This window comes from Ochlerotatus camptorhynchus, unplaced genomic scaffold (genome assembly GCF_037179485.1).
Source record: "Ochlerotatus camptorhynchus isolate MF236.1 unplaced genomic scaffold, CSIRO-AGI_Acam_v1.1 ptg000151l, whole genome shotgun sequence".
NCBI lineage: Eukaryota > Metazoa > Arthropoda > Insecta > Diptera > Culicidae > Ochlerotatus > Ochlerotatus camptorhynchus.
The window spans coordinates 1,485,387-1,506,680 of record NW_027040641.1 but is presented as its reverse complement, the minus strand read 5'-3'; the positions used below and the strand labels follow the sequence as shown (position 1 = coordinate 1,506,680).

Genomic DNA, 21,294 nt, shown 5'->3' with positions numbered 1-21,294 from the left:
ATTGCTTTGGCATGCAACTTACACTCGCGCTTACTTCAAAATTATGTAGCTAATATGCAAATATCGAGGCTCGTGTCAAGGATATAACCGAAACTTTTCTGACGTCCTGGAACCAAGGACAACAACTCACAAATGTTGTTGTGTTGATGTAATTTAATGTTTTGTCTAGCGTTTTGTTTGGCAAATGCGTCAATCAAACGCTAACTTTAAAATACCCAGTGATGAGAAGAATTACATGCAGTTTGAGAAATTATTATATCACACATAATCCATTAATAAGCTCGTGAATTAGCATGTGTTATCCACTCGGTTATCCATTGATCAATAAGTTTTACTTATACAGTTACAGTTACTCATTAATAGGCAATTAGTTACTTATTAAATTAATAAAGGCGTTTTTCATAAAATGGGAGAAATCCTACACATAAATGGGTAGTAAAAATTAAGCAGGTAAAGAATGAACACCAATAATGTATTTTTAATGCATTTTTGGTGATTTGTGCTTGAATATAAATACAATGACGCATTTTGTCTGTATTAGGCAGTTGTATTGCATTTTTGTATTTTTTGTGCAGTAGCGCGTAGCGTTGTGTATTTTTTTTTACTCGTCGAATATTTATGTATTTTTTTTCGAATTTTGTATTTTTTTTTCCAAGTTATGTATTTTTTTCGAATTTTGTATTTTTTTTTGCATTTTTTAGCAATGACGAGTAATGATGAATTTTTGTGTATTTTTTTTCATTCACGTATTTTCGATTCATTCATCAAGAGCAGTGAATTGCCCCTCGGATTCAGAAGCAAAAATTTGCTTATAACATATTTTCGATACAGTCCTTAGCTAAAGGAACTTAGCAAAGCGCAAAGTGAAAATAGTTGAATGCCCGTCAAAAAAGCTTCTAAAGAAACGTTACAAACCATAAATGAATACAATAGAAGCATAGAGGTAACTCTAAGACCAGAAGGTCCCGAAAAAACGTGCTCAACTTTTTGGCTCAGCTCTGGTACTATCTTCGGTCCCAAGCTAATCGATTCACCCCTCGAAACATAGGAAAATCCAATAACCCCTCATTTTATCTGTCAAACTTTCATAGCGAATCAAAACAAACATTGTGTAGTACTAGAATTTTGACTAGAATGGGGCACGTTAATCGATTTGCTTGGGACCAATAGGCTAGTCAAGTAGTGAGCCAATTTAAAATCGTTAGTTTCGTATTGATTGTTGATAGAAGCTCACACCGTAGCTTAACTACTCTAATAATAAAAATCGCTGGCAGGATAAAAATCCTGAATGGCGACGCACCTGAACACAGCATCCCAACAAACAATTTGAACTGATTAAGAGCTGAATAAGCAATTTTTCAGCTGAATAAACTTGTTTTTGTATGAATAAATTCTTATTCATTTTTCAATGTTTGTTGGGATTCCACTAATGTTTATTGACCAGTTTTCCTCCTAGTTTGAAATTTTGAGTATTTATTCTTAGTCTAGGATGATCAAATCTTACTAGATCTGAAATTACAAAACATTTTCCATGATCCAGTATCTATGGGGTTATACGCAATGGTGACGTAGGACTACGTGGTCTTATATAATAAATCTTATTTGATAACTGCAGCAGGAGCTTGTGTTTTGTGTAGGAATGTGAATTTGAGCGCGGTTCTCTCTGTATATACTCTTTAGTAAAACGCGCTTGATATAGCTGGCCCACAGCAACTCACGAAGAGCTACTGACTCCGATCAATAGCGGTGCGACTTCTTCCTCCTTATATGGATGCTCATGTGGACTGCAGATCGCTGCTTGCAGGCAGCCTTTCGTTGTGTACTGGAGTACACCAAACACCATCACTCCACTCACCACGCGGTGATTGAATAAACACCGTTTGGTGAGACCGGATGGAATTCAACTTTGAAATCTGTGTTAGGGTAATCGTTTTTTGCAGGCAATCGGTGATAATTTTAATTATCATAGCAACAGTTGCACATTCGTACAATTTTTAATAGTGACATTTTGAAAAATGATACATATAAATATATCTGATCGATTGGTGATAAAATTATTGAAATTGGTCCAGGGGCAGCTGAGTTATTAACGTTCAAAATCTTTCATAATTTTGTTACATTTTCTATTTTCGATTTTCACAAATGGTACCCCCATATAGAAATCACAGACGTAGTCCTACGTCAAAAACAAACATCCAAGACACATAATGTTGAAAACCGTAATTATTACAACAATTAATTAATTTAGCTTTATTTAGGGTATTATTACAACAATTAAAATTATTAGACTGTAATCAATATTCATAAACAAACCCTACTCTTACCTATTCAGTCCAGTGGCCTTCGATAAATGTTTATGGATTTGATTCTAAGATGCATGAATAAATTCTGAGATTTACAAAAAGTATCTCAATTCTGGGACTTTTAGAACAACTTTGTTGTGATTATAAATTTAGCTTTCATTTAAATTCGCCCCCTGACACCCTCTTGCAACGCCCATGACCTGACTAAAAAGAACTGGAGTAAACGCATCAATAGTGGAGGTACGTTAGTGCAATGTGTTCTTAAAGTGACTTATAGAGCCTCCATAAGCCACTATAGGAACACATTGCACTTACGTATCTCCACTATTGGAGCTTTTATCTCTGTAATTTTTTTTTTAAAATTTTGTTTATTTGCAAAAGCTGCTCCTCCGCACCCTGCCTCCGGCCTAGAATACATTCACACTTGACGGTCACCCATATGTAGGTATAAATAACCGCAAATTGAAACGATACACGATCACAGCACTCGAAATCCACACAGGCCTAGAACTTGGAATCAGACATATTTCTTCAAAGCATTGGGTATTATTATTTCATGCACCAATCACCGACCAACCGTAAAGCGCGCGCGCTCTCAGCTAGAACCCTCTCGAAACGAAATCACCCCACCATCCGGTCGAACCAGTTAGTTTATTCGATAGCTCTCCCGCGCCCTCTCCGAAGGACTTTATAAATGCATTGAGCGTACCACTGACCTGCACTAGTATCACCTTAGCCGTTCAGCAGTATCATTCGAAAGCAGTTCATCAGCCGCTGCCATATCGGATGATTGCATTCAATAAAGGCATTTCATCAGATTAATTTATCAAACGAAACGGAATCAAACATGTGTGGCATCTTTTCGATATTCCTCAACACCGAGTACGACAGTGCATCTCCGTTGTACCGGTATGGTAACCGCTCGGAATCACTTCGAGAGTTGGCATTTCGGCAGTCGGCCAAGCAAAGACACCGCGGACCGGACCATACCGGCCTGGTGGTGGACAATGGCGCTGGGTTCGTGATGGTCCAGGAGAGACTGTGTGTGATTGGCGTTAAAACGGGAAGCCAGCCATTTTTGTCCCAGGATGGGCAGATACTGCTGGCCGCTAACGGTGAGATTTACAACTATCTGCAAATGGCTAAGGAAATCAACGGTGCGCTGAAGCCGGGCGAGGAAACATACATTCCGAGAAGTGATTGCGATGTTATAATTGCGTATTACGAGAAGTTTGGTGTGACAGGACTGATGGAGACGATTCGTGGCATGTTTGCTTTCGTACTGTACGATAGGAAGAATGGAAAAGTGCTGGTGGCACGAGATCCTATCGGGATTGTACCGCTGTATAGTGGAACGGACTGCGAAGGAAACATGTGGGTGGCAAGTGAGATGAAGTGTTTGGTGGAAAAGTGTCCGGAGATTGTCATTTTCCCACCGGGTCATATGCACTACGGTACAAGGCAAAAATTAGAACCATTATGCTACTATGAGCCCCAGTGGATGTTTGAGATACCTCAGATGCATGTGGATTTGGAGAAACTGAAATCCTATCTGGAGGATGCTGTAGTTTCGCATCTGCAGTGTGACGTCCCCATGGGAGCTCTACTGAGTGGTGGCCTGGATTCAAGTTTGATCGCATCCATCGCCACCAAAGTCATGAGAAAACGTCACGGCCCAGATTATCGCTTGAAAACCTACAGCGTCGGACTGGTCGGTGGTCCAGATTTTGCATTTGGACAAATGGTTGCCGACTACATTGACAGTGACCATACCGAAGTTTACTTCACCATTGACGAAGGCTTGAACTACATTCGCAACGCAATCTTACATGCGGAAACCTACGATATAACGACCGTTCGGTGTACCATCCCACTGCTACTGCTCTCGAGGTTCATCAAAAGCGAAGGCATCAAAATGGTCCTCTCCGGTGAAGGCGCAGACGAACTATTCGGAGGTTATCTGTACTTCCATCAATCTCCAAACGCAGCGGAATTTCACAAAGAAACGGTTATGCGAGTCAAGAACCTGCACTATTCGGATTGTCTCCGGGCCAACAAAGGCACTTCCGCTTGGGGACTTGAGTTGCGCGTCCCGTTCCTCGATACCGATTTCGTCAACTACGTGATGAACATTCGACCGGAAGACCGAATGCCACAGGTCAAAGTCAACGGAAAGGTGCAATCGATGGAAAAGTATATCCTGCGTCAAGCATTTGCCAGCGATTACCTACCGGCTGAAGTCCTTTGGCGTCAGAAGGAACAGTTTTCCGACGGGGTCGGATATTCATGGATCGATACCATTACCGAGTATGCAGCGTCGCACATTAGTGATGTCGAATTCGCAACCGCCACCGAGCGATTCCCTATCAATCCTCCACCGACGAAGGAAGCTTTTTACTACCGGCAGGTATTCGAGGAGCTGTTTCCGAGCCACAGCTGTGCAGCTACCGTCCAACGATGGTTACCACGGACCGACTGGGGTTGTTCTGCGGATCCATCCGGTCGGAAGCAGACCGTGCACAAATTCAATTAAAGATGTCGAACACAGGAATTCTAATGATTCTCAAAATAGAAAGTAGCTGTAGTTTTAGTTAATTGCACTCCAACCGGAAAATGTAGCAGATTTATATTAAAGATAGTCAGAATCTGTCATGAATCACCGATAAAATTAAGTTTCAAATTATTTTTAAATATTTAATGTTAGCTTAAAAAAAATATCATTAATTTATGTTTGGTATTTTAATGAATAAAATAGATTTACTTTGCAACTCTGAACCTATGAAATCTTCGAAAAAGTCCGGACACATTAAAAACGCTGTCTAAGGGGAAGTTCACCGCTCAAAAAAAATAACGTTTTGATTTTTCTAAAAATATTGGAAAATATACCAAAAATCCAAAAAAAAAAAAGTAGAAGGGTCTGTGCCTAGGGGCACGAAGAGAAGCTTGACGTAGGACCGCTAGTGGACGGAATAAATGTGAAGAGCATTAAGTTCTTTTAATTGATCAATTATCTATTATCTCAACTCTTTCCGTTTTTGAATTGTTGGCGTACCAAATTTGTAGTAATCTTTTTCAAAGAGAAAGTTGATTAAGAGAATCAATCAAAATCACTTGCACCCCTGCTTCCAAGTTTGGTTACAAGATTACAACTCTGGAGAGCATTTTGTGTGGTCGTTGGGGGCTTGTAGTTCTGAATATGGACAAACAAGCACAGATAAATTCTATTCCAACTGATGTAAGCTTGATGGCCCTGAAAAGGGTCGTTTATTGAAGAGGACATCCATGGCCACTTACGCTTGGCGTGTTTAGTGTAGGTGACAGCGTCACGGACCTCATTTTCCAGGAAAACCTTCAGCACACCTCGTAGATCAGACCGGAGATACGTTTGACACCACCACGGCGAGCAAGACGACCGATGGCGGTTATCTCGAAGAACTTTGCGATGACGCTTGGCGCCTCCTTTACCAGACCTTTTCCTCCTTTGCCACGACCAGTCAATTGTTGCTTGTTAGGTGTGAAGGAGTGGACTAGCCACCACCTTCCTACAGCTGCTATTGCTGTTCACCACGCCGTCCGAAGCGAAAATGAGCTAATGCCATTTTTTTGCCATTTAAATGATCTTTATTTCTTGTGTTTGTGTGGTTTACATGTATGAATTTTTCAAGTGACACAGATGCGTCTTTTCAACTTTAGTCCATTTGAGATTTTAATTATTATTTACAGTGCCTAGTTCTATCAGGCCTATTTTAAAGTATGACCACCTTCGTGGGATTGGTTTGATTTCAATTGGAAAAAGGAGACTACTTATAACTACTATTTACAACTACAACTAATCTACAACTACTATATACACCTAACCTACTATATACAAATTGTTTATCAAAGCATGTTCTGATAAATTACATTTTTGTGAAAATTTAGTCTTAATTTCGTTAATTTTGGAATCTATTTTGGCAATGCCTGCCTCTTCATGTAAATTTGTTATTCTAGTGTCGAAAGGACGATCAAGAACCATCCTCAGCACTCTATTCTGAGCTACCTGAATTTTGTTCCTGTGAGTCTGTGCACATGATTCCCACACCGGAGCTGCGTAGAGGATCGCAGGTGCTACGATTTGTTTTTAGACGGCCAGTTTGTTCACCCTTGAGAGGCGGGATCTGCGGCAAATCAGCGGATACAGACACCTAACCAAGGCGGAACACTTGACTACGGTTTTCTCCACATGCGAGCGGAATAGGAGCTTTTCGTCAAACAACATCCCGAGATAGGTTACTTCGGCGGACCACTGAACCCTTGTGCCATCCATGATTACAGTACAAGAGGGAGCCGGTTTTAGTTTGGGTGATTGTCGATGGAGGAACATGATTGTTTGTGTTTTGGAAGCATTGATTTTGATTTTCCACGTGGTGGCATAATCAGCAAAGGCGTTAAGGCATCGTTGAAGTTTGTTCGTTATTTCGCGAGGCATCCTTCCTTTGACGGCTATTGCGGTATCATCTGCGAACAGGAAGAACACGCAACCGTCTCCAAGGGGAGGAATGTCGGAAGTGTAAATGCTGTAAAGCAAGGGGCCCAGCAGACTGCCTTGCGGGACTCCTGCTGGGATGGAAAACGTGTCTGAAAGACAACCATTCAACGATACCTTAAACGACCTTTGCTGGAGGTAGCTACGGGTGATTTTAACCAAATGTAATGGAAAGTTGAAGTTACAAAGCTTGTATACAAGCCCATTGTGCCAGACATTATCAAACGCTTTCTCAACGTCTAACAATGCCATGGCTGTGGACTTGGATACAGCTTTGTTACTTCGGATGTTATTCATCACCCGCACTAGCTGGTGATTGGTGGAGTGCCCCTTTCTGAACCCAAACTGTTCCGGAAGGAGAATGTTATTTTCCTCGACAAACTTGAGCAAACGATTGAGAATGAGTTTCTCGAACAATTTGCTCAGCGCTGAAAGGAGGCTGATTGGTCTGTAGCTTGAAGCTAGCGTTGGGTCCTTCCCGGGTTTGCGGATAGGTATGATTTTCGCTGTCTTCCAGATACTTGGAAAGTAGTGCAGTTCCAAGCATCTGTTGAAGATAGCAGTCAGCAGAGAGTGAACCTTCATGCTGAGATTTTTCAACACTAGGTTGAATATTCCGTCAAACCCGCGGGCCTTCATGTTTTTGGTGCATTTCAGCGCTGAGCAAATCTGTTCCACTGTGATTCTATGCTCCGGAGGGATGGCACAAGGGGAGGAATCAAGGTTGAGTACGCATTGCTCAACCTGAACTTCGAGCGGACTTTGGATGTTGGAGCCAAGCAAGTGCGATTTGGCAATATGCTCACCAATCGCATTTGCTTTCTCCTGAGGGGTGATTATGAGCCGATCGTCATCATTTTCATCTTTTAGTGGTGGAATGGGTTTAGGGTGCGTCTTTAAGACCTTGGCAACTTTCCAGAATGGTCTGGAGCGGTCGTCCAGATTCTGGACAAGCCGCCCGAAACTTTCGTTCCGGAGTGAGACCATTCTGGAAGCAATCTCCTTGTTCAGATCGGCCATTAAACGTTTCCTCGCTTGATCTCCAGTCCTCTGAAACTGGCGTCTACGAACATTTCTCAGGCGAATTAAGAGTTGGGTGTGGGAATCAATAGCAATAAACTTACCCCTCACAGGAACTCGTCGGACGCACGTCTCGTCAGCCACGGTTATGGATTGGTGGAGTCCCTCCAACGCTCGGTCGATGTCCTCCACGGCGTCAAACGGCGGGTTGTCGATGATGTGCTTGTCTACCATGCGTCCAAACTGGGCCCAGTTTACGTGATGATAGTCCTTGCGCAGGCTTGAAGCAGGAGCCACGTTGCATCCCAGCTCAGACACCACCGGTTGGTGGTCGGAGCTGAGTTCGTTCAAGGCTACCGGCTTGGACAAGCCGATATTTGTCAGGAACAGGTCTAGCGTCGATGGGTTGCCCGCCGGTGAGATAAATGTTGGCTCATCCGAAAACCAAACGGAGTACAGCCCATGCTGTGAGCTGGTGCGATCAAGCCGGATAATGTTGTGGTCAGGCAACCAGAAGCTGTCGCCGGACTTTAGATGGGTCTCGGTTAGAAGGCCCACGTCGATGCTGTGCTTGCGGAGGAAGTCGGCAAGCTCAATCTCTTTTGCTCTTACAGAGCAAGCATTCCAGGTGACGATACTTAGCGGTTTAGACGCCATACTGGATGATGAACTTACCGAGCACTTGGATCTGTTCGGGCTTATTGCGGCACTTACGAAGAGCACCGGACATGTTGACGAAGATTTCCATCAGTTCATCCGCTGAGAACAGATCAGGGTTGTTGTTTTGCGCTGTTGGTTGTCTCCAGAATCCAGGGGGGATGGAGAGCTTTGGCCAGCAGAATCACCGGAAGTTGCTTGAGCGGAATGCACCCGCGAATTCACTTGCCTTTGCTGAGGAGCACGAAGGGGCGGGAAATCCTCCGTCCGAAATGCCGGGACTTTGTCCTTCTTGCGTCCTGGTTGGTTGTTAGTTGCCGCCTGTTTTCGGATGCGTTTGAAGTCCTCGTGTTTGGAGCACTGTCTGTCGGAACCTTGATGAGCACCACCACAGTTGGCGCATTTTAACGCCACGGCTCCATCCGCAGGGCAGTTGGAAGTGGCGTGTTCTTGAGCGCAGTTGCTACAGCGTGGCTTGATGTTGCAGTTGCGAGTGCCGTGTCCAAAGTTCAGACATCGTTGGCACTGGGTCACATCGCGATGGCCTCCACGGTATTGCTCCCATCGTACGATTATGGAGCAGATTGAGCGGATAGCCTGCAGCGCATTCAGTATCACCGTTCCCTTCTGGAAGTGCACCAGGAAAAGACAATCCGGGTACGTCTTCACGTTTTCGTCTCGCCTCGTCATTCGAAAGACAGCGATTGGGGCCAGCTTGTACCGGTCCTTGAGTTCTTCTTCGATCGCCTTGGGATCAACATCCGGTAGACCCCTGATGACTACCTTGAAGGGCTTTTCACCGGGGATGTCGTGCGTGAAGTATTCCGCATTGGAATCCTTCAGGAATTTGACTGCGATTTCGTATTCCGCTTACGTCCGGAGCATCACCTTAGTGCCGATCCTGCTGATCTTGTACTCAGCTCCGATGCCCAGCGATGCGAAATCGCCAATGAGCGTCTTGAGTAGCACTACCTTCACCACCAGTGGAGGAAGCTTGACTTTCGCCGTACTCGGGCCGGCAGAATTCTCGGTTTCGACGGCATCGCGTCCGCTCGTACCATTGGCCTGTCCTTGGTTCTTCTTCCTCTTTTTCGTCCGCTTCACCGGGATTGGGTTGGTATTTCCAACATCGGTGGGCAGAGTAGCGTACCTATTTGAGGTAGGTACCGAGTTACCCTCACCACTGTTCTTCTTCTCCGCTTGGTCACGAAGTCGGCTCCGAGAGCGCTGTCTTCCCATCACGCGATGCGACTGACACTACTGACGACGCGACGTGCAGTATATCTGCGAACGTTTGTAACAAACTATTGATTTATCGAACAACTCGACAAAGCGAGCAAAGACCGAACTGAACTGCTTGACGTTCAAGCAGAGGAAGAGCTAATGCCATACAGCAGCGCTCTTTTATATCTATTCAGGTTAAAGCAGAATGATGTGCAACCAAGTGGTATAAAAGCTACTCCCATTATGAGTAGTTTGCTATCAAGTAACGACACTGGCTCTTTTCCTTTTGCGTACACGGCGAATGAGAACGACCCAAATTTGAGTTTAGTTCACTCATAATCGCCAATAGTGCAGGAACTCAGCGATGAGTAAATTTGTCTCATGGTTTCCTGTGGAAAACCTAAAAAATCTGCAAGAAAATGAGGAAATTGACGAAAACTTTATTCAGTCTCAGAGTAGTACCAATAGATTGAGTGAATCCAATCTTTACTTTTCACAAATTCTGGAATTTTTCCCTGGAAAATCCTGGAAAAAACCTGGGAAAACATGAGGCAAATGTACTCATCGCTGAGTTCCTGCACTTTATTATTATTTCTGAGATAACTAAACTCAAATTTGCGTCTATCTCATTCACCGTGATGTCACCTTGAAAGATATCGACGCCGGTGGTTAGCGTGATTACCTCTCACCCCAACAGGCCTGGGTCCAATCTCAGTCGACGCCACCGGCATGTTCTAAGGCATAACATCTCTGATCACGCCTTCCTTCGGGAAGTAAAGCCGTTGGACCCCGGTTGAGTTGATGGGTCGATTGGTAGGGTCCTGGTGCGGGAGCTGCCTCCCTGGCGTCGGGAGCATTGGAGCTCAGTACTGAAAACAAATCTCGCGTCAGTTTTCAGTAGCTCCTATCTACATTGATCGATTATCTTCATCGACACTCTCTTTCGTAAATAACTCGGCTTCACAAATGTTTCCTGCCGTCTTGGTCGAATTAGATGCTAAATTGTTGCTTCTTCCGTCGAAAATATCCGGCCGTGGCGAAATCAAGGTGGATCAAAATAATTTGTACACCTGCTTCCAGTTTGATTACATGAGCATTTTGTGTAATCGTTGGTTCTGAATATGGACAAACAGGCAGATGAATTCTATTTCTACTCTTTACTGTAATAAGCTTGGTGGCCCTGAAAAGAGCCGTTTTGTTGCCAAAGTTGGTGATGATTTAACCTCCGAAACCAAACAGAGTGCGTCTCTGTCACTTCAAAGCGTAAATGACATCCATGGCTGCTTACGCTTGGCGTGTTTAGTGTAGGTGACAGCATCACGGATCTCATTTTCAGGAACACCTTCAGCACACCTCGTAAATCAGACCGGAGATACGTCAGACATCGCCACGGCGAGACAGGCGACGGATGGTGGTTATCTCGAAGAATTTGCGTTTGGTTCTGAATATGGCGATGAGTGTTCAAAATATTACGCAATTCCATCCTCCCTATTCGCACGCGCCCGAGGATCGGAGGCGAATGCCACTTCGACTTGTTTCGTCTACTTATTACTCTCTGACGACTCTGCTGGGGAAGCAGCATATGCATGTAGGTAATTGGTGGATTTGTTAGTTAATTCGACGCTTATGGACAATGCTGGACATTTACCAGTTTTTCAATAGTTTCTTGTTGAAAATCAACATTTGGAAGCATTGTTATCGATGCGTAGCCATATTTTTGATCGATTGGTGACAAAGTTATTAAAATTGGACCAGGGGCAGCTGAGTTATTAACGTTCAAAATCTTTCATAATTTGTTACATGTTCCATTTTCGGTTTTCACAAAGTGTACCCCCATATAGAAATCAAAGACGTAGTCCTATGTCAAAAATTCAAATTTTCTGAAGAAATTAGTATGTTAGTGTTAGTGTTGTTATGATATACTTCGTAGATTGGATACTAACGACACTCACGTCTCTTTTGAAATTCTCAGTTAGACTACTTTTAGGAATAATGCTGGGGAGTAAACATTGGTTCCAATCTAAACAAGAGTAACAGAAGCATGACTGTCGCTATTCTCGGCCACGCCCATCTTTACCATACCTAGGGATAGGGAAGGAAATGTTGATGTAGTACTTACTTAACGAGAGGCCACCGACTTAGCGACACCCTCATAAGTGCTACGGAGTTGGAGGGTTGGGAAGGGTATTCGGTTAGGATTCACCTCAAGTTGGCGATGCAACCAAAAGTATGTATTTGCTGTTTATTTAATCTCTCGATAGCCGGCTATCGAAAGAACATATTCATTTTGTTTAGTGATCATGAATTTTAAGAGTCATGACGGAGAGCTTGGGATTAAAGCCATGATTTTCTGCTCAGTAAGCAAAAAAGATCTCTCCAGGGTCATCGAGCATCTTAGCAACAAACTGGGAAAATTTTCAGATCACAAAAAAAAAAACTTTCAAAGGTTATTCCAAGTAAAATAAATATTGATTATTTTACGCAAAAACGAGCAAGTAATATTAAATCTCTTTTAATGCTAATCTAATGCTAATTGACTGTAACAAAAATAATATGTTTAAATAAAATAAAATATTAATAAAATTGTACACAAAATTTACTAGAAGATCATTACTTTATTGGTGAGAAGTTTCTAATAAGCCCTCCCAGTTCTTCTGTATACAGAACAAATCTGATACTATAATCAAAATTGCTCAGTCTGCATGAAGCAGCTGATTTCATCAAGGAAGTTCTATTAACAACCAAAAATTAATCGTTTGAGGCATACTGAAGTATTAAGAAGGTGATATGTGTCACTATAGGAAATCATCATCTTTGCAAATATAAAGAAACTAAACATAACCCTTTGCTTCAGTACCGTCAACCTTCATGTCCATGGGGAAGGTTCTAATTTTCTAAAGAAATTTTACGTGCAAAAACATTTTTTGTAAGTCATCATGGCATAAAGTTGGACTCAAAAAAACCACAAAATTTCGGTTTTGATGGAAACAATATGTGTAAATTTTCCTAGGGGCAAGACAGCTGTACTCAGAGTAAATATATTTGCTGCGAGTAAATTTGAGTTACTCACATTTACTCAAAAATTATCAAAGTAGTCTCTATTTTCTGATCAAATAAAATATGATATGACAGCATATTTGGTTTTCAATATAAACACAGTTTTCAAACATTAAAAGATTCAAGGCAGACCAGGGATCGATTGGTTAAAGTGTTGTTGAAGATTTTTGATGTGGTGGTGTTATTTCAGGACTATACATGTTGGTACTTGACCAGAGATTTGAGAAGTTTCTGCCCTGCGACTGCGAACATAAATTCCTTATCTTGCACAGTCTGTAAAAGATCCCTCTCATCTTGTTGAACTTATTTCAGACATGATGAAATCCAACATACATATTGAGGTATATCGTGAAAAGTACAACTAGGTTCTAAAGTTGTAACGTTTAACTATTCCTTCGTACCGGCAAGTGCAGTAGCAAGAAACTCCTCGAGCTGGGTCTCAGGGTTTACTTATTACTTGGTAGTCCAAGGGACTTATTGAACAAGATGTGCAGTGTACGGTCACCTAAATAGAGATCATTGCGGAGTATGAACTGAAAGATAAGATATGAATTGGCGGGAAACAACTGTTTGTTTTTGTTGGGATTTTCCTTGGTACGTACTACCGCTACCTTGCTGCTGATGCCGACGATCTGGCGACGTACTGCAATTACTCGCTGCTACTGCTGTCGTGTGTGGCTTGGAAGCCTTCCAGGCGTCTTCCCTCGTTGGCAAAACTTGACACGCCCTATGACGGAGTGACCGTGCCAAAAGGGGAATGCTCCTTTTCGGTTAGGGGTAACCTCCCCGAGTTTCAAACCACCTTGGTGGTCAGTCGGACCAGAGGTTGGAATTGGTCCTTGACTGTTAGGCGAAGTGAAGCTTGATCTGAGGTCCTGACTAGTCCAAAATGGAGGTATCTGGTGTATAACACACGAACGGCTGATACATGTAACCGTGCTGTTACGAACCTTCAATTCGATGTTTTCTTAATTGTACCATGTGATCGATCCTTCAGGTAAATTTAAACTACAGCGATAAAACCCACTGGGAAGACGACACGGCCATGTTGTTGAATAAGGCGTGCATGGCCACAACAAAATGGTGACACGGAGTCATGGGGTGATGGGGTGAAAGGTCCTGCGATGCTCATCGAACGGCCATCGCTTTTAAACAGGTGAGCGTGTAGACCAGAAGTTAGTGGAGTAAAATTAATACCTAGGGAATCTAGTGCAAGTAGTGAATCGTAGTGACCTGAATCCTGATGAACGTGGGCGTCTTATGTCGAACACCGAAAAAAATCAGGGTTTTAAGCAGTGTTAAGCAGTTAAGCAGTGTCAGATTTCCTTTTTTTTTATGAGTTATAACGCCTTATGAATTAAAAATATTGTTTTAGTTTATGCCGAGACATTGTAAAGTCAATGGTTTCGCAGTATTGATTGTAAGAGGCCATCATGCGGTTTAATGACCCATATTTTGCATAATTTGTGCGATGATGTTTTATGGCAAATAAATTTCGATTTCGGAGTTGCCGAGTAGGTGCATGGTAATTTAATTTTGATAAAAGTTCTTTTGTCGTAGTTATCGTAAAAGTACTAGTCCGAGTATCCAACACACCATATCTACTACTCACTCCTAAGTGTATTGAGGAATGTTTGGACATTATAGTGGTTAAGTTGATCCGCTCCGGGTTTTAATTAATTTGAAAGCTTGAGTACGCAAAGTCCCTCCAGTTTTCGCGGTAGTGCGCCGACTCTGAGACACAGTTCGCTGAGTTTCATGCTGCTGAGTCGTTGTCGGGCAGAACATTAGTTTCATACAGTATGAGGCAATGGTGGCTTATCAAGGATTTTCAGGCCATCTACACCGTTCCTCTTCTCCTCATCCCACTTCATGGATTGGGAGTTTGTTATCAGTTTTTTTTTTTTTAGATTCTACCAACCAGGATATAGTTCTTTTTCTATATCAACTGTTACACACATTCAACTGGCTTGCATACAACACCCATACAGTCCAAAGTTATATCTCTGAAAGATTATACATTATAGATTATAAGTTTCCTTTTTTAATTAATACTTTCATCGAGGTTCATCATTGAAAACTGGAAAGCACGTCAACTTACTTTGCTTGACAGCATCGGTATCAACCTTGTTTTCAATATAACAATCAGGTTGCTATGTGAATATGATATTGAGCATCGCGAGTTACTCAGAGTTACTCAAAATTAACTCCGATTTTACTCATGATCGAAAGCTGTCTTACCCCCAGAAATTTTCTCCAGAATCTAAGAAACAAACGGATTTTCTTGGATTTCTGATAATTTTTCCCGGCGAGTTTGTCATGGTAGTCGTAGCAACCGTTTTGTCTATATCGTTGGTTGCTTGATGTGCTTGGATTCGCTGATAGCGGCATTGACTTCTCGACGCAAGATCTCACTAATTCAGCCTAGCTAGTGTAGGCGTGTAAAATCAATTTGTTTATTATTTTCAACCACGAAATCAGCTGTCAAAGTGTTCGAATTGACAGCGGTTTGTATTTTATTTTCAACCAGTAAAACGCATGCATTAGTTAAACTGCCCACTAATAGCATAGAGGTAACTCTAAGACCAGAAGGTCCCGAAGAAACGAGCTCAACTTTTTGGCTCAGCTCTGGTACTATCTTCGGTCCCAAGCTAATCGATTCACCCCTCGAAACATAGGAAAAGCCATTAACCCCTCATTTTAACTGTCAAACTTTCATAGCGAATCAAAACAAACATAGTGTAGTACTGGAATTTATACTAGAATGGGGTACGTTACTCGATTTGCTTGGGACCAGTAGGCTAGTCAAGTAGTGAGCCAATTTAAACTCGTTAGTTTCGTATTGATTGTTGCTAATACTAACTAGTGGAAATCCGTTTGACAACCCACAATGAGCGCGTTGCGGCAAAAGCTGCATTGTACTAAAATGCGTATTTTTTCAACAACTTGAAAAAAAAAACGTGGTGCGGTTGAGCCGCAACCTGAGAAGTGCTGAATGTTTTCAGTTGTATTTGTTGTAATTTTGAAAAGAACCAGAACCTTCAAGTCGTGAACTAAACAATCATCCAAGGTCGTATTAAGTAGTCAGAACCATGTTGCCACATCCGGGGACGTGATCAGATCCTTCTCGAACCAAAATCCTCATGTTACTCATCAAACTACATCAGAATTCATAAATAAGATCATTGGTGGCCATATTAAGTACTCAGGACCACGTTGGGCGCATCCGGGCCTGTTCCAGAGAAGTAGTTAGATTTTTCTTGAACCAACACCTACATGCGAAACACCAAATTACATGAGAATTCAAAAATATGGTGATTGGTGGCCACATTAAGTACTGAAGGCCACGTTGGCCACATTCGGATATGTTCCGGGTACCCCCGGGGAAGTAGCCACATTCTTCTCAACACATTTATTTGAAAATTTACGTACTGCAAATATTTTAAACATTTTTAACTATTATGTACATTTGTTAATTGGGTGGGGATTGTTAGAATTTTGAGAAATGTAAAATTTAAATTCTAAAAATTAAGCTGAATTGCAAATTATTAGTACTGCTATTATTTTGAACAATTTTACCTGTTGTCTTACTTTCCGGCAGGTGCTTCCAAAAATTTAATATTTTGCAATCGTAAAGTTGAACATATTTGTAGTTCTTTGGCGAGCGTTTCAGCTCAATTGATCATAAGTTAACAAAGTTACATCATGTCAAAGTTGACCATTTTGTATGAAAATCGGCATGCATTGCTATTTTATCGAACATAACTGTAACTGTAACAAAAAATCAAATGAAATTCTTCAGATAGGTATTAGTATATGCATTTGAATTACATGAAAATTATTTTAATACTGTATTTCCCGTGTTGCGCTTCGTAGTCCACCTGCTTGAATTTTAGGCTGCTGCAATAACAGTTAAAGCGAAGACAACAAATCAAGAAGACTGGCAACTCTTCTATTTTGTCATACGAACGCTATGAGACAGGTACAATCGCGTCATCTGCCGCTCAAAGGTAAATGCTTCGAACGAATTTGATAGCAAAGATTACATCCTCAGAAGAAAGGTTTGTGTATTTGATGTCTTCGGTTAAAGGGTCGGTCAAAAATTGGTCAGTCATGATTAAGTGCCCACTGTTATTGTATAAATTATCAAACTTTATTTCTAAATACAGGAAAATATTTGATTAGGCTTCTGTTTTTCCATATGCAAAATGTCGGGCTTTACGTTACACACCTTTCAGATTTTGTTCCACTGTTGTATCCAAGGGGAGGGGGGGAGGGGTGGGGAGGGCGTGCTGTCAAATCAGCCTACTGATCATTTTTGAATGAAATTGGTTTCAAACGTAAACAAACCCTGTAGGTTTCTTATGGCTTGTTTACGTTTCGAACCAGTTATGCGAGGTAGACGACGATTGTTCGTATTTGATACCCACCTCCCCCCCCCTTGGTTTTATCCACCTTATTTGATTCTGAACGTCAATTTGCTTTGAACTGTTTCTCATATCCAACTGTTTTGTGAGTTTTCTTGAGGTTCCGCTTAACGATTCGATTGGGTGCAGCTCCGGCGAGTTTGGAGGGTTTTTGTCCTTGGGTATGACTTGCACGTTGTTGGCGGTATACCCTTCCTGAGCCATTTTTCCGTAGTAACAGGAAGCGAGGTCTGGCCTGTGTTTCTTCAAAAAAGGCAACAATCGTTTTTGCAAACATTTCTTTTCATAAATATCTTGGTTGTCAATGTTAGTTGTCACGAAAATTTTGTTTTTCAGCCCACAGTTGCAAATCGCCTGCCAAACCATGTATTTTTTGGGGAACATTGACAACTTTTTCTGCTTGAACTTATCTTGAAACCTTCCTTTTCCTGTAGTATATTTCATCGTAACGCAATCAAATTTCTGACGCAATCAATATGCGTGGGATTAATTTTGATTTCACTCTTGCTTCGACGCCAATGGAACTCAATGGATAATAAATAGCAAAAACAAAATAGACACAACATTCCATACACACAGATTTACAAAATAAGGGGTGTTCAAGTTTTTAAATGCACGATTAAAAAAATGGAAAAAATGGCGTCACCCATAAAGCAACGTTGCGAATTGATTTTGCGCAAGCTCCTGGAAAATCCTCAACTCTCTCATCGGGACATCGGAAAACAATTCGGAATAGGCGAATCCAATAGAAACTAAGCGATCGTTTCAGCCTCTGGTGGTGAATAAGGGAACCATCAAAAGAGTGATGAGTGCTGAAATTTTCGTCGTGAAGCATAAGAATAGGAAAATATTTTTACCTTGTCTGATTAATTTATCCATCGCAGGTGCTGTGTAATTTCCTGTATCGATTTTGGAGTGATCTGGCTGGTGCTTCCACATATTTTTGTTAAGTAAAGTGAAGATTTATAAAACTACCCCAGCGGTTATGATCTTCCGGATTTTTAATGCGGTGTTATTTGAGCTGTAAATCCGTTCAAATATGTGAAAAATAATAAAATAAGACCCCTCCCGATGGAAATATGCAAGATACTCATAACAATATGCGTTAATTTGAGATGTTTTATTTTGTTTTGTCTTTATTATAGAGACTTTCAGCCTTAGGCTGGTTCACCTCTTCACTGTTTGAGATGTTAAAAATGTCATTTGGTTGAAGTTTCCTCTCATAATCGCCTAGCGCACTCTACATTGGTGGTGCACAAAAACAGCTTATCGTGCAGTCAACGGTGAGTCGTGTGATTAAACGTTACTATGAAACTCTGAGCATGGAACGGAAGAGAAATGCGGTCAGAATGGATGTTCTATTAGTGATCAGGATCACAAGCGTGTCGTGAAAACGTTTATGCGGAATCCCAATGCTTCGGTCAGGGATGTGACCAAAAAGTTGAATCTGTCCAAGTCTTTCGTTCAGAAAGCCATGGACCGGGAGGGACTTCATAGTGCTGAAGGCTCCAAATCGTGACGAACGGCAAAATACGGTGGGAAAGTCACGAGAGCCCTACGATCTTCTGGCCGGATCTAGCTTCGTGCCACTATTCAAATGTTGTCCTGGAGTGGAAAGAAGCCAACGGGGTCACTTTCGTACCCAAGGACATGAACTCCCCAAACGCACCGGAACTAAGGCCCATCGAAAAATACTGGGCTATTATGAAGCAGGCACTACGGAAGCATCCCAAGGAGGTCAAATCTGAGGAAGACATGAAGAAGAAGTGGGTTTCCGTACAGAAGAAGCTGCAGCCAGATGTTGTACAGAGCCTAATGAGTGGATTTAAGCGTAAGGTGCGAGCGTACGGTTATGGTATTGAAGTTGAATGAAATGAATATGCCAAAAGTTTACTAATGGGTTATATTTTATTGTCGGAAAGTTTGAAAAGGATCGGTCTACTAAGTAATTTTCTACAGCGTTTTTTTCGTGATGCATGTGGAACACCCTTCACTCCTACAGCACAGCTGGCACAATATCACCAACAATCAATACGAAACTAACGATTTTAAATTGGCTCCCTACTTGACTAGCCTATTGGTCCCAAGCAAACGATTAACGTATCCCATTCTAGTCGAAATTCTAGTACTACGCAATGTTTGTTTTGATTCGCTATGAAAGTTTGACAGATAACATGAGGGGTTATTGGTTTTTCCTATTTTTCGAGGGGTGAATCGATTAGCTTGGTACCGAAGAGAGTACCAGAGGTGAGCCAAAATGTTGAGCACGTTATTTCGGGACCTTCTAGCATAGAGGTAACTCTAAGACTAGAAGGTCCCGAAATAACGTGCTCAACTTTTTGGCTCAGCTCTGGTACTCACTTCGGTCCCAAGCTTCACCCCTCGAAAAATAGGAAAAACCAATAACCCCTCATTTTATCTGTCAAACTTTCATAGCGAATCAAAACAAACATTGCGTAGTACTAGAATTTCGACTAGAATGGGGTACGTTAATCGTTTACTTGGGACCAATAGGCTAATCAAGTAGTGAGCCAAATTCAAATCGTTAGTTTCGTATTGATTGTTGCTTCTAGTCTTAGAGTTACCTCTATGATATCACCCTCAATTTGTTTACCTTGTATGAAATGATTATGGCTTACCAAGCAAGCTGCCAACTTCCGCAGAAAGTTCGGGTGGTATAGTTACTGAGTTCCGAGACGACGTTTTAAAGGAAAAGTTGTTCCAGGCTTTACTCTGTTTGTCTGTAGTAAATCCATTTTGGATTTTTTTTTCTGATTTGGACATTTGGTTCCGGAGATACGATAAAACAGTCAAAGTTGGCCACTCATAGTCACGCAAAGTAAGCGTGAAAGGCGCATGTCATCGCTAATAGATTGCTTTGCACAACCAACCAATGTAATACCAATTAGTGACCGTTGCCATGTGGTTGCAATTCAATCACAGTCAGTATTCCATCATTGATTGATTTCAACCCTTGACGACATCCCATCCATCCTAGCAGAATAAGATTGCGCTCACACGTCATCTTGCTGCAAAATCAGCCACCTGTAAACAATTAAGCGCAAACAGGAATCTTCCATTTCCCTGACGTTCATTCAAGATTATTTGCGAAATAATTTCTGAGGGATTGCCAGAGTAGAGTGACGTCAATCGGATCTAAATTAGGTACGGCGCAATCTATCGTCACACCCGCAATGCATGCAGTCTATCTAAACAAGACATCTTCCTTATTCAGACAATCCAATCGAGGCTCGTCCGGATGAAAGGTGTGTCTCTACACGTTCGCCGAGTTTTCAACGGTTTTGACATGTTTATCTGGATCATGGTGGGAATTTCGGCATTTGTTTGCTTTGAGTTTCGAGGAGGTAAATACCTCCCACAGTTGGCTGTCACAGCTTCACAGCAACCGATAAAAATAAATAATATTTTCCTGTTTAAAATTAGATTGAAGTTTATCTTTAGCTCGTTGAATGACATGCAAATTTGAAAGTTTGCCTCGTTCAAGGACGTCGAAGAGATATTGGATTTATTTTATTGCGGCGAATGGCTGTACTTATTGGCTCCAAATTACTCAATCGTGCTCTCATGGAAACGTCATTGCCTCATATTCCATATCCGTTGACGTCATTGATGTGAACCTTCGTGAATCTTCGGTGAACTAAACTCAAACAACCGACGACTGACTGGTGTGAGAAAAACGACGCACTAGCGAATGACGTCAGTACATATGCCATCATAGCGCAATGACGACGGGAGACGAGGAGGTGGTCGGGGCGGGAAAATCGCTTTCACTTTTCCCTCTGCCCAGTCGATGGAAAACAGATGACACCAATACACAGGAGCATGGAAATGGCATCGAGAGCACGTGGTGTGTCTCGGCGCAAACGCCGACGCGGCGGAGAATGTTGTATCTGGATGGAATAAGTGCTACTGCATGCACATCTTCCCTGGCGGCTGCTAATATAAATGGACGGTTCTTGGTGCCGTTGTAGGACTAATACATACTTTCCGAACCGACGGTGATGATGGCGCCCTCGTTGCTATCAAGCGTGGCGGAATTTTGCTTTGGCGTTGGGTTGAC

The 21,294-nt window shown here is 42.0% G+C and overlaps 1 protein-coding gene across 1 annotated transcript; it reads left to right on the top strand.

Moving 5' to 3' along the window:
• The first annotated feature begins 3,016 nt into the window (after positions 1 to 3,016).
• Positions 3,017 to 4,950, top strand: AsnS (asparagine synthetase). Its single transcript, XM_065221973.1, has one exon. The coding sequence runs from the start codon at positions 3,151 to 3,153 to the stop codon at positions 4,834 to 4,836; it is 1,686 nt and encodes a 561-aa protein (XP_065078045.1). The 5' UTR covers positions 3,017 to 3,150; the 3' UTR covers positions 4,837 to 4,950.
• The last annotated feature ends 16,344 nt before the right edge of the window (positions 4,951 to 21,294 follow it).

Bases quoted from the DNA above. Each gene is read 5' to 3' on its own strand.
- AsnS (XM_065221973.1), top strand. From the start codon at position 3,151: ATGTGTGGCATCTTTTCGATATTCCTCAACACCGAGTACGACAGTGCA.